This window comes from Micrasema longulum, unplaced genomic scaffold (genome assembly GCF_059751315.1).
Source record: "Micrasema longulum isolate JH-2025_06_02 unplaced genomic scaffold, ASM5975131v1 h1tg001205l, whole genome shotgun sequence".
Lineage (NCBI taxonomy): Eukaryota > Metazoa > Arthropoda > Insecta > Trichoptera > Brachycentridae > Micrasema > Micrasema longulum.
In genome coordinates this window covers 150,039-163,817 of record NW_028278392.1, presented here as the reverse complement: position 1 = coordinate 163,817, position 13,779 = coordinate 150,039, and the positions used below count along the sequence as shown (strand labels likewise).

General features: G+C 33.7%; 1 protein-coding gene across 1 annotated transcript in view; it reads left to right on the top strand.

Annotated features, from left to right (window-relative positions):
- The window catches only part of LOC148276539 (WD repeat-containing protein 47-like), a 208,206-nt gene that overhangs the window by 189,580 nt on the left and 4,847 nt on the right, over positions 1-13,779 (top strand). The window contains exons 6-8 of the mRNA XM_088234116.1: positions 4,841-5,031; positions 11,742-11,922; positions 13,614-13,757. Coding sequence (XP_088090242.1) covers positions 4,841-5,031; positions 11,742-11,922; positions 13,614-13,757 — 516 coding nt within the window. The remainder of the gene's footprint in view (positions 1-4,840; positions 5,032-11,741; positions 11,923-13,613; positions 13,758-13,779) is intronic.

Sequence of the window (13,779 nt, the reverse complement as noted above, 5' to 3'; positions counted from 1 at the left end):
CGCGCATTATAATAATGAATATGAGAACTTTTTGCTCCTCACACATAAGCAAAGTTTATTAAAGATGTTAATGGACTGTACGTATTTGTTAGTGTTACCATTTGTCGCATTATTATGGCAAAGCAATCAAATCGACCACTCGACTATTGTCTAGTGGACGACAAAATGTAACATCTTTCTAGCATAAGGCCCTAGTGGGGCAATCGCAATCGCAATTGACAAAGATTTTTTCGACTGTCTATAAAGTATAATCGATATTTATGTACCAAAATGTGTATATTTGTATGAAAACTTAAAATATATTCTTCGGCAACCTGTAATTGAACTTTGGAATTAAATGTATGCATATTTTATTTTCCATTCAGAAAGTTAAATTTTATTTTTTTATAAAATTGAAGAGAAATGTTCCCAATATAATACGGGCCCAGGGCCCCGATTACAATGGGAAGTTAACAGAGTTTTCTTCGACTGTCTATAAAGAAAAACCGATATTTGTGTACGAAAATGAGTATGTTTGCATGAACATTTAAAGTATCTTCGTCGATAACCTATAATTAAACATGTTTAGAAGAAAAAATTGTTTGCATATTTTGCTTTTCATACAGAAACTTAATTTTACTTTAAATAAATGTCAACTTTCCATTGAAATCGGGGCCCTGGGCCGCGATTATGAACGGCTATCTTCATCGGTACATACTGAGACGTTATAATCTAATATGGATATTTATGTACGAAAGTGCGTATATTGCGAAAATTCAAAGTATATTCGTCGGTAACCGGTGATTGAACATGTTTAGAAAAAAACATTGTAAACATATTCTATTTTTCACCCAGAAAACTTAATTTTACTTTGTTGATAAAATTGAAGATAAATTTTAACTTGCCATCAGAATACGTACCCTGATCCGGTACATTACGCAGCGCCGTGCTTGTCGCGAGCGTCAAGTGTGATCGCTTGTGTCGCTATCAGATCCAACATCGACATGCTCGGGCCGTGTTTACTTTCTTCGCTCCACTTTGATGGAAAATTATTATTGTACATTGTACAGAAAAAGGTCAAGTACCTGTATCATTTTATCCACAGGTACTTAATGAAAAGTCGTGCCGCTTCGTGCAACTTTTATTTTGTTTTGCTGAGTAATTATAAAGCATTGTATCAACTTGACGCTACAGTGAAGAATTAAATGTCCTCCATTTTATTATATTTATTATTTAACTCGTGAATTCCATTATAGTAGGTTCGTACTCCGTACAATTTATCTGCGTTTGTTTTATGAATTCAATAGTTTCTTTGTTTTATATCTTAAATGCACCGTGCAACCTCGTTTTTACACAGAGGATACGTCCTACGCAGTACCGTTTAAAAAAGCACGCTGATAAAAAAACGATGGTGGATAGGTTTTATTGTATGAAAGTCATTTCGCTAGCGCGTTTGCCCGGCGTTAAATAATTAATTATAATACAATGAAAATCAATCCACCCCGTGTAATTTTGTGTGGGTTTTTACGGTCGTTTGATATTGGCCTTACTTGTCATTCTTATTTCATAAAAAATGTATAATATGCATACAAAAACACGTATAATATCTACATGAACTTCTTTTCAACAATAAAAAAATCCGTCTTCATTAAAAATTGTAAAAAGTCAGAACACCAAGGCCCGTATTACAGTAAGAAGTTGACAGTGACCTTCAATTTTGTCCATGAAGTAAATTTTCCTGCAAATATATATACATTTTCGTACTTCGATTTTACTTTATAGACAGTCGAAGATAATTCTGTTAACTTCCCATTGTAATCGGCGCCCTGGTTTGAAAATGGCTTCGCTATATTTTTATTTTTTTTCATAAAACAAAAAAATAAACTCTTCAATAATTTCACTTATGTAGGTACACAGGTACACGTTTTACGTTTATAATACTGTTTTTAGTTGCCTTATTTTTTATTTATAGTCTTTGCTGCCCGTATAAAGGCTAATCACCCACTTGCTCTGTATCAAATGTTGGCGAATTTCCCAGTATAAATCTTAGACATCTGCTTTTTTTCCCATAAAATATTGTTTTTGTATGGAGATTTTATCTCCATATAATCATGTTAATCTGTCATGCTTAATCGCCAACGTATTATATATTTTAACAGCAATATAAAAAATATAATATTCACTTCATTTAGTAAAAAAATAATTTATGTTTATTTTTTACGCTCTAAGTATAAAAGAGTATTATGATCTAATTTGTCTGAAAAGGAAAACTTACGAATCATGTATACTGCCAGTGGCCATGGCCCTCACACAAAGAAATGTAGAAATGCTCAAATGCACACAGCGATCCATGGAAAGATTCATACTTGTATGCAAGGCTATGTGATAAAATAAGAAATGAAGAAATCAGGAACAGAACCAGAATAAAGAGTATTAAGGATTGCGTAGTAGGACTGAAGTGGCAATGGGCAGGACATGTTGCGAGACAAGACCCCACAAGATGGACCCCTAAAATTTTAAGATAAGCGAGGCGTCGGAAGACCTCAAAAAAATGGTCCGACGACACAGCTGCTGTAGGGGGTAAAAATTGGATGCAAGTAGCAACCGACCGAGAAAAATGGAAGAATATGGAAGAGGCCTATATCCAGCAGTGGAGGACAGAAGGCTGAAGAAGATGAGGATGATCTAATAGCTGTAGTGCTATAGCGAAATGTAATAACGAAATTATATGTTTATGGGAATGAGAATTCGAAAAAACACAATATCAATAAATTGTAAACTTCGTCTATCATTGTTTTGTCATAATATCCCAATTTATAGCTTTAAAGACCTAAAAATATAAATGCTACGTGTTTTTTTATTCTTAACTTTGTATTAAAAATTTTAATATAGTTTACCTCCGTCTGTATCCAGGGCCCGTATTACCAATGGAAAATTATAATTTATCTTTAAAAAATAGAATATGTATACAATTTTGTTCAAATGCTGATTACCGACGATATCGATTTTACTTTATACCGTCTCGATGTGTACCGAAGAAGATAGCGTTTGTAATCGCGGTCCAGTTATCGCGTTTCGCCTTAGCTTCAGCTTACAAACATTTCACTACCATATAGAAACGTTTTCCATTCGGAGGTCGGGTGTCCTCCATCCTTACATCATAGCGTGCTAAACAGAGTTTCTACCATTTATCATTTTCTTTTATAACTCCAACATTTTACGTCATCTTGGAAATGTCCAAGATGCTTTCACGGCGTTTTTGTCACTGCTCACCTGTTCACCTCTAAGAATCACGGGTCAAACTGACCGAGACACGCACCACCGTGAGACGTTAAGAGACGAAAATGATGTTTGTCGATATAATAGCTACTAAAAATGGGCGTTTCGGTTATTAATAGGTTTCTATTAGGTGAAGTGATATTCGGCGAATATGATATTCGGTCATATTAGGTGAAGCTGTTTCTAAATAACAGTTTAGAGCAGTGTAGGCAAAAATATAGTTTAAAAGAACAATTTCACAAATATTGATTACTGTTACTTGTAACGAGCCACGTTAGTCTACTTGAAACTTTTATGTAAAAAAAAAACAGTTTCACATTTTTTCCACTTTCATAGGGTAGGGGGGGAGATGGGGCATGAATTTACCCACGCACCTTTGAACTGTTATTTTTTAAAACGGTTGCATTTGATATCCTGACAAATTTATAAAAACAGTAGTTTTTTAATTTTTGTACGAGATTCACAGCTGTTTAAAAAAAAACTATTTCATTTTTGTACCCAGTAACAGTTTATTCCTTTGTGAATCGTCTCCGATTAATAACTGTTTTAAACTCAGACTCGATTCTCCATACTAAGTATCCTAGTGAAATATTTACCGTAATATTTATTGTTTACATAATATTGGAACTGTGCTTCTTCGTAATCGATAAAGTCGTAAAAGTCAGAAAATTTTTCTCATGTTTTGCAATAGAAAATCCCATTTTGTTTGAATAAATTCCAGTTTCAAGAATATTCGATATATTAATCATCATCAAACCCTCATCAGCACTCGGTGCTGTTTAGGGCACTACAATATACACGTGGATCATATATGGCTCGATATGTACACGTACATTTAAGTAGATTGGTCACAATTGAAATAATATTGATGTTTTTTGTTGATATTTCTTGATATAACTCCATAGTTAATGATTATGATAAAATTATAAATAAACTTATCAATGAAACTTCTTGGTTTAGTTTTACTTTTTATTATTTTGACCAACGAGCGCTTTCGCCTAAGTAGGCTTCTTCAAGACTGGTGAATTGTTTACAACATTTACAGTTTTTATACTATTCTTAACATATTTTGGAGATAAGATCAAATAAGTATTTTAACGGGGAACAGAAACATAAATGGTCATAAGTGGCGCTCGTTGGTCAAAATAATAAAAAGTAAAACGAAACCAAGAAGTTTCATTGATAAGTTTGTTTATAATTTTATCATAATCATTAACAATTGAAATATTTTGAATTTGGTATTTTTGTATATTTTTTTATATATTTTTGGTACTTTTGGTATTTCAACACAACAGACCGGGATGTTTGATCGGCGGTATTTACTCTTATTTCTTAGATTAAAACTTAATTAAACCTTGATTTCGATGGTCTAGAAGACAAGCAAATAAAATATAATGTAGCAATTTTGATACTTAAAATAATTAAGGTCCTCCTGAAAGTATCCTTAGAGACATCAATATCAACATTACTTTCTACGTAATGATGCAATCTTAACATACGAGATAATGTGTTAGTGTGCTCCATATATGATTGCCATTGAAGATCAGCAGAATGTGTATGGTAACGCTGAGTTTGTCCGCAGCCCATCGCCTCGAGCGCACTGCGACAGTCGGAGCCCGCGGAGGCGAGGCCGAGGTTCGTGGCCGTCACGACGCTGGAGGACGCGCAGGCCATCCGCTGTGCTGACTTCCACCCCTCGGGCCGGCTGTACGCCGTGGGCTCCAACTCCAAGACCCTGAGGATCTGCGCGTACCCTGACACCTCGAGACTAAGGTAAATTTTCACCATCATCATTTCCCTTTCCGTACACAGTGGTGCATAGAGCACTGCATTTAAAAACTGTTATTTCCTCGTGTGGTATTTAAGGTATTTGATACGAGTATTATAGGCGGCCTCCGTGGTGTAGTGGTCAAGACGCTTGACTCACGCTCGGAAGGTTCCGGGTTCGATTCCCGGTGAGAACACAAAAATCAAAATGAATTCTTCTCAAGCCTGGGTGTTCTGTGATGTAATTCACCACTGTAATTGGGCCTACTGGCCTGTAGTGGTGCAAAAATAAATTAAATGAAAATGAAAAAATTAAATTAAATGCTGGAGTACAAATATTATATTTGTTTTTTATAAATACTAGTAAGTTAAGCTCTAAGCTTAGGTCTGTTTAGTGGGAGAGACCAGGATATGTGGGTATGCAGATACTTTATAATTTTTTTTTAATTTTTTTTTTACACAAGTTCTATTACAGGCTTCCAACGAAGATACTTCAAATTTTCACACACATGTACACATTTTCCCATAAAAAAATCGATATTTCTTTGAAGGTATTTTAGATCTTTCTTTACTACTACCATCACGCCATTTCCCCGTAGGGATAATGGACCGCCACACACGTCTATTCTGGCATACATTCCTAGCTTCTTCCACACTCATACATCTTGTCCTTCGGTTCTGTCTGCTTTTGACATGACCAGACTTAAGATTTTGTTTAATCTGATCATGCCACGTCTTCCTCGGTCGTCTTCGTCTCACGTTACCGTTCATTTTTTGATATATATACTTGTTTTACCATTCTTTCGTCGTCCATTCGTTCTACGTGACTAAACCATCTCAGAGACCCTTTCTTAATCTTATCAATTATACTTGACTCAGATTTACACTCTCGCCTGATTTCATCATTCGTAACCCTGTCATACATTGATTTCCCACACATTCGTCTAAGAGATCGCATTTCAACCACGTTCACTCGGCTTTCACCCTTCCTCTGCCAGTTCCATGTTTCACTTCCATACATCTTTCCATAGATCTTTCTTTCTTTTTTTTCAAATTCCAATCGTCTCAGAAGTCAAAATCTGCTATTTATTAAATCTTCTGAGAGCAACTTTTGTTTTTATGCCCCAATGTCCAGAATGTGTAAATTAATTCATTTGTCACACAGCTTGGAATTCTTTGGAATAGATCTTCCGGCTTTTCGTAGATTTCTTCGCCATCAACACCGTGTGGGATGTAAATGGATTGGCATGGGCTAGCTTAAAGTCTTACCCGTTGATCGTGTTTTTTAATATATCATAATATGATACCATTATTTAATTGCCCTTATTTTTTTACTTTGCTGCCTAGTGTTATGTATGTTCTTTTTGTTCAGTTTATTGTACATATCGACGCTGGAAAGGAAAAAAATACCAAGAAACGTGTAGCAACTTTACAAAAGAGCCAATTCGTTTTTTTTTTTTTAATAAATTAAAAACAATCTCACGTATAATTTGTTTTTTATTGGCGTGATTCCTACATAATTTAAATCAAAAAAATAAAATGCGGGATTATTTATTAATTAAAATATGTATATACGAGGCGTGTTCTTTTAAGAAAGTACCGTTTTGATATTTAAAAAAACAAGTAAACTTTTAGTCACAATTTTATTTTTACATTTATTTATTTATTTATACATACATACATTTCATATTTTACAAAATGGCACAAAAAACACTCTTGACAAATTTTGCTTGTACTAAGAGTATGTTCAGTATATGAAGGGTCGGCAAGCCAGAAATATTAGCCTGCTTTATAGTAAATAAAAGACCACAGTTTTATTGACTTTTCCGCATAATTGCCGCCACACTTGTCATATCGAACTACAGGCTTTCGTATTCCGTCGTGATAGAAGTTTACCGCCAAATGCATCAAATTTTCAGGGATCACTAAAGTTTGCCCACTCCGTTCCTCGTCACGAACATTCGTTCGGCCGTCTTTGAAAGCTCTGATCCATTTGCGTATCATTCCATCACTCATAATGTTTTGTCCATACACTTTACAAATTTTGCGGTGAATGTCGACTGCTTTCACGCCTTTGGCACTAATAAAACGTAGAACTGCGCGTATTTCACAGTCGGCGGGATTCTCTGTCGGCGGAGGCATTTTAAATACGCAAAAGGAAATGTAAACACGATCGACTGATGCCGCAATGGCGTATGTGGCTTATCAACAGATGTAGGTACACAGTGCGCATGCGCGATACCGACCGCAGCGCTGCCGCGGCGGAATTTCAAAGCGGTACTAACTTATAAAACTATATGTATATTTAATTGACGCTTCCGTAAAATTGACACATGTCGCTAGGTAACTTTTTTGAAAACTGTTTTAACTGGCTTGGGCCGTAATATATAAAAAATAAAATTACTTCCCATTGTAATCGGGGCCCTGATCAGAAAGTTTATCATAAATAATCAGTACAAACGGTTGTAAATTGTTATCCATGGGAAAATAATGTACCGACCGATGCGACATTTCGCCCGCCCAGAGTTTCCCTGCCTTATGCGCTACGGGAGTCGGTTCACAATATTAATATAATTATATTAATTATTTGACCCGAACAAAAGAATTTGCTATCAGCAAGAACATTGTTCAAGCACACATTTCTCACTGCGCCTGCGTGAACCGTAGTTAAATTCTCTGACCTTTTTTGATACGTATAATAATATACATTCGTAATAAGTGTGTGGCGTACCAATATTAAATAAACCAAATTGCATAGATCAGACGTTGCGGTGGCATTTTCGCAATTGTAAAATAGGAAAGCTTTGGGAAATCTGTAAAACGGTGTGAGTAAACCGTAGAAATTCGCTATTTTTTTATTTATTCAGAAGACAATATGTTTGTATGTTGACCTTCTTGTCGTGTAGCGGCGTGAACTGAAGAAATATATTTTGTATATATTTTATTTTTGTTTATGTCCGGGTGGATGAAGAATACAGTACCAGAATTCTGGACGAGTGTTTTTGGCTCGATTGCTGCTCTCAGATCCTGAAAAAAGAAATCGAATCGAGGAAAGTCCGCCTCGTAGTACAGTGGTGGCGGGTTCGTCTACCACGCCCGGGTTCGATTCCTAGGAAGTTTGACATAAAATATAAATTTTTAAAAGTGGTTTTACACTGAAACATTTCATTATCCTAAGACTGTCAGCTGAAGCGTAAGACTGTTCATCTTACCTTTATGTAACGGATGATCAAAATACCCCGAATTTGATTTAATAGTGCAGTGCCCCCTGCACCACCCCATACGGATAAGGATTTGGTGATGATTATTTTAAAGTTTTAAAATAGTATCATCCACCCTTGCCGCGCCTAATAGTGCATAGGGCTGTGGCCACGTGGTAGTATTGTGGACTCACAGACCGAAGGTCCGAGGTTCAAATCCCCACTCTTCTACAACTCGATTTCCATTTTTCCAGCACAAGTTATTTACGACTTTTAGAAAATGGTCTCAAAATTTAAATATTTGAGTAAATTATAAGAACTGAAGTATTTCTCTTTCATTTTTAAATACAAGTAAGCGTCGTTTTACTCCGGGGTTCCGTTTCGAGAGACGCCGAACACAAATATAATGGAAAATATAAGATTAGGTTCCGTGTCAAAATTCCAAAAACAATCTAACATGTTTATTTAATACATATTCTAAATATATTCAAAATGAATCATAAATCCTTCCTCGGGGTTCCTAAAGAGAGTAACCAAACCCTTTAAAAAACCGTAAACTGTCATATGTCTATATATGAGTTTGATTCGCAGTAATCTTGAGTATGCCTCATGCGTATGGAGTCCGCAATATCAAAACCATATAAATTCAATAGAATCTGTTCCAAAAACGTTCTTAAAGTACCCTTTGCATAAGTTCCAAATTTCTAACCCACGTTCAAATTCAAATTACGAGCAACTTCCAACTCTTTTTCATTTTAATTCTCTGATAAAACGCCGCGTTGTTTTCGATATAAAATTTCTGTATAAAATATTAAACTACAAAGTAGATACTAACCTTATAAATAAAATACAAATAAATGCAGGATTGAGAACACTCAGACATCGGGAAATATTTAAACTGCCTTTTTTTTCAAATAATGCTACATACCACACACCTATGGCCCGCATGTGTCGGGAATATAATATATACTGCCGAAACAATAAAATTGTCATTTTTCATGATACTCTCTCAGCTTTTGCGAATAATCTCTTAGGAATAAATCGTATTCAATAAGTACACACGTACAACTTATTTTTTATTGCATTGTATCCTGTATAAACAAAAATATTAAAAAAGATGTCTTACAACTTAACGCATAAATCTATTTTGTGTAATTCTATAATTGAAGATATATATGCATGTTAAATTATTTCGACGAATGCTTTTAAATTGTATGTTTTCTAGTATGTATCTTTGTTGAATTACCTAATAAAATAAAATAAAATAAAAAATAAAATAATAAAATAAATGTATTTAATAAATACAGCGCAAATTCGTTTACAAAATAAATAATAATCTCTTGATAATAAATAATGATTTTTTCAAAATAATAAATACTAACTCACCAGTTCGTCGGTACTAAATTAAATTCTCACACTATTTTGAAAAAAGCATCCAATTTCATTTCGATTGTTTTTTCTCCTTGTAGAATCATAGCATAAGAAAATATAATCATACCTTTTTATTTTTCTTAAAAAAAAACGAAAACTAACTCGGAAAAAATTTCACACACACAATAGGCTGCTCGCGTACACGGTAATAGAATAAAACAACATGAAAAAGTGTGTCTGCTATTAGAATCGCGGCGCTCACTGTGCTCTGGTGTCAGCCAAACCGGGGAATCCCAATCCGGCACATCCCAATCCGGCACCAACCGGCGTAGTTGTAAATCGGCGTAAATCAAACCGGTGCAAAACGACGTTTACCTGTATTCCAAAAATAAATAAATAGGTCATTGCATTGGCATACCAAACTCAGCGTATCTTGATCATTTTTATTAACATATTTTATTTTTTTTTTTTTTTTAGGAAAAAGAAATATTTGCGTTTTTATGATTTACCCAAATATTTAATTTTGAGGGCCATTTTCAACGAGTTGTAAATAACTCAGTATTAGAAAATGGAATCAAGTTGGGGTAGAGTGGGATTCGAACCACGGACCTTTGGTCCGTGAGTCCGAGACACTAGCCACGGGACCACAACCCGACCTATTACAACAGAGATAAAGAACATTTAAGAGAAGGTAATATAGAAGTCTAGGCATCTACAGGACTTATGACCTGTCAATGACTGGTTTAAGTGGCCACTTTACACACTGTGTAACATTCACCATTCTGCCCATATTTGAAAACCTATATTCCTTCAATTCTTTCATCTATTGATGTTTGTGAAGTAAAGGCCCTGTAGATGCCTAGACTTCTATATTAACTTCTCTTAAATGTTCTTTATCTATGTTGTAATATGTTAATATAAACAGCTCCCCAGGGAGTTGAATGGTTGAACAAACTCAAAATATTGTTGATTGATCATTTTTGTTACAAGATGGTAAAATGACCAATCTTACACATCAGGGGGTAATTACAATCGCAAGTTAAGGTTTATCTTCGACTGTCTATAAAGTAAAATCGATATTTATTTACGAAAATGTGTATATTTGTATGAAAATTAAAAGTATATTCGTCTGTAGCCTGTAATTGAACATGTTTGGAAAAAATATATGCATATTTTATTTTTCATACAGAAAATTTAATTTTACTTCGTAGATAAAATTATTAACGTTTGCGTTCAATTTTATCTACAAAGTAAAATTAAGTTTTCTGTATGAAAAATGAATATGTCTACAAATTGTATTCCTAAACATGTTTAATTACATGTTACCGATGAAAATACTTAAAAAATTTCATACAAATATACACAATATCGATTTTACTTTATACCATCTCAATATCTGCCGATATAGATAGCGTTATTGCCTCCAGGGCTGGTATTCTGAACGGAATTGCGCACGAAGAGATCGCTCTGTTAGCGTGTATTTAGTACGCTTACAGAGAGATCTCTTCGCACACAATTCCATTCAAGATGCCAGCCCAAGGGTGGTATCCCAAACCCTCTCGCGCCCGTATTATCTCGCGTGTTTACATACAAAATACAAGAGAAGAACTGTTTTCTCGTTTCACGAGAGCGGTTCAGAATTGCACCCCTGGACTTGTATGACAGCGGGAAGTTAACAGAGTTATCTTTAATGTCTATAAAGTAAAAGCATTTTTTTTGTATTAAAAATGTAATATTAATAAAATAATTTTCTTGAAACGTCTTCAATTAAAGATTGCTGACGAAGATACTGAAAATTTTTATACAAAAATTCGATTTTATTGTATGGAAAGTTGAAGATAATTCTCTTAACTTCCTTTTGTAATCGGGGCTCAGGTGGAGCCATTCCAAGAACCATGAAATATTATTGTACGAAATCACAATAAATATTTTATGTCAACCATGTCGGGAATTGAATTAGAGACCTCTTGCATGGTAGGTAATCTGCCGGTCGAAAAATAAATATGTTTTTGATACATAAAACTTTTGCGTATATTTTTTATTAAGGAATTGATGGCAACAATAAACTGTAATAAAAAATATGTTTAAGTAAATAAATAAAAAATTCAAAAACTTATCTCATAATCTGCAATGTTTCCTTTCCAGGGAGGATCACAAAGCATATCAGCCAACTGTGGTACTGAAGAGGACGAAACATCACAAGGGCTCGCTGTACTGCCTCTCCTGGAGTCCGGCTGGGGATCTCCTGGCCACCGGGTCTAATGACAAGACTGTCAAGTTGATGAGGTTCAATGTCGATACGGCTAACTTGGAAGGCCAGGACGAAGTAATTATTTGTGTTACCTTTTTGTCTTAACAAATTCGACATATTGTGGTTTTATATATATATATAGATTCAACTAACTATGTTTATTGTGCGAATTAATGTGAACACAGACAGATTTATTAGTAAAGTTTTTTAAAGGAATTTTTTTTTTCAGTATTAATGGTTTATTATATCTTTCTATGTTATTTAATAAGGGGTGTGTTATGACGCCTGAATTAAGATTTCAATCATTTTAACTTTTATTACACAATACGTTTTAAGAAATCTAGTCTTAGTACTAGGATGTGGTTAGTGTCCAGGCGAATCAAGGAGATCCACCATATTGTTCTTGAAATAATTCAACACCTTGAAACCATACATGGTGCTAAATGCTAGGAGATCGGTTCTCCAACTGCAAGTTTAACTCTCCATTATTTATTATAGGAGCAAAAATTCATTAACATTTTCTTGTATACCCACGAACAGGGCCTTTGTGAGATTTTTTGTTTACTATTTTTCTATTAATATGTATTTCATTGCTATGTAATTATACTTTATTTTTTTAATTCTCTCTTTTATTATTATGTTCATAGTAAAAAAAAAAAAAAAATATTAAAAAAAAAAGTCTTTCCAGTTCTCTGAGCAAATTTTAACACAAATCCACAAAAACATGTATAACTCATTGATAGGAAACAGCGAAATGACTGACATTGACAATAACTCGAAACAGAATGATGGGTTATGTGATTTTTATTTTAATAGTTGTCAAAATTTCTTGCAGCAGTATTTCCAACTTAAACAAAGGATATGCGAAGTGTTCACATTAATTCGCACAATACTGTGCATAGTTATCAGTGGATTTCTAGAGTTGTAACTACAATTAAAGTAATTAATACATTATAATAAATCAACTATATTAATTGCAATAGTTTTCTCCATAACTGACGGTGAGAGCAAATAAGGAAGTTTTTTTTGTATATTTACTTGAGCCAAAAGATTTTCCGTCATAAAACTTTAAAAAGTTTATGTTCTTTTTTCAAATCTACACTGATATTATAGAATTTATTTGATTATTGATATATCATCGCGTTGGGGAAATAAGGTTCTATGTGGATTATTTTATCTAATAGTTTTTATTAATTTTGTCTCAATAAACTTAATAATAATTTAGGATAGATTTCGTTTTTCTTTGAAATTTTAATGCAGATAGAACCGATATTTAAATATTAATATAATAAAAGATCAATGTAAAAAATAAAATTTTGTCAGATAGAACCTTGTTTCCCCAACTCGATGATATATGTCGAGTTTCTGACACAAGTTGGTAACTACATTTTACTGGTTGTGAGATATTGCACTTTTAAAGTTCAAAGCTCATCCCAAATCAACAATTTAAATAAAGCTGCCAGTTAAATATTATAAATTATTATTTTTTGTATTTATAAAATATTTACTTTGTAAACAAAGTTTATTTGATGCCATTTATGTTAACATCTCATTTTTTCAAAATTTGTAGTTACCAACTTGTGCCAGAAACCCGACGTGCCTCAATCATTGTTTAACATTAAAGCTTGATGTTTATTCTTATATTTATGTATTTCATTTTTTTTAAATTTAATTAAATGTTTACATAAATATTTTTTATTCAGTTACTACATTTTCAATTGATTATAATTAACACCTTATTTTAATGTGACGTTTATAATTTTCAGGTAGAATTAATGATGCACGATGGAACGGTTCGTGATTTGTGCTTTATAGAAGACACGAGTAATAAATCCAGTCTGTTGATAAGCGCTGGGGCTGGAGATTGTAAAATATATGTTACAGATTGTGCCACTGGAAATCCTTTCCAGGTAAGCCTTATTCCAAACCATT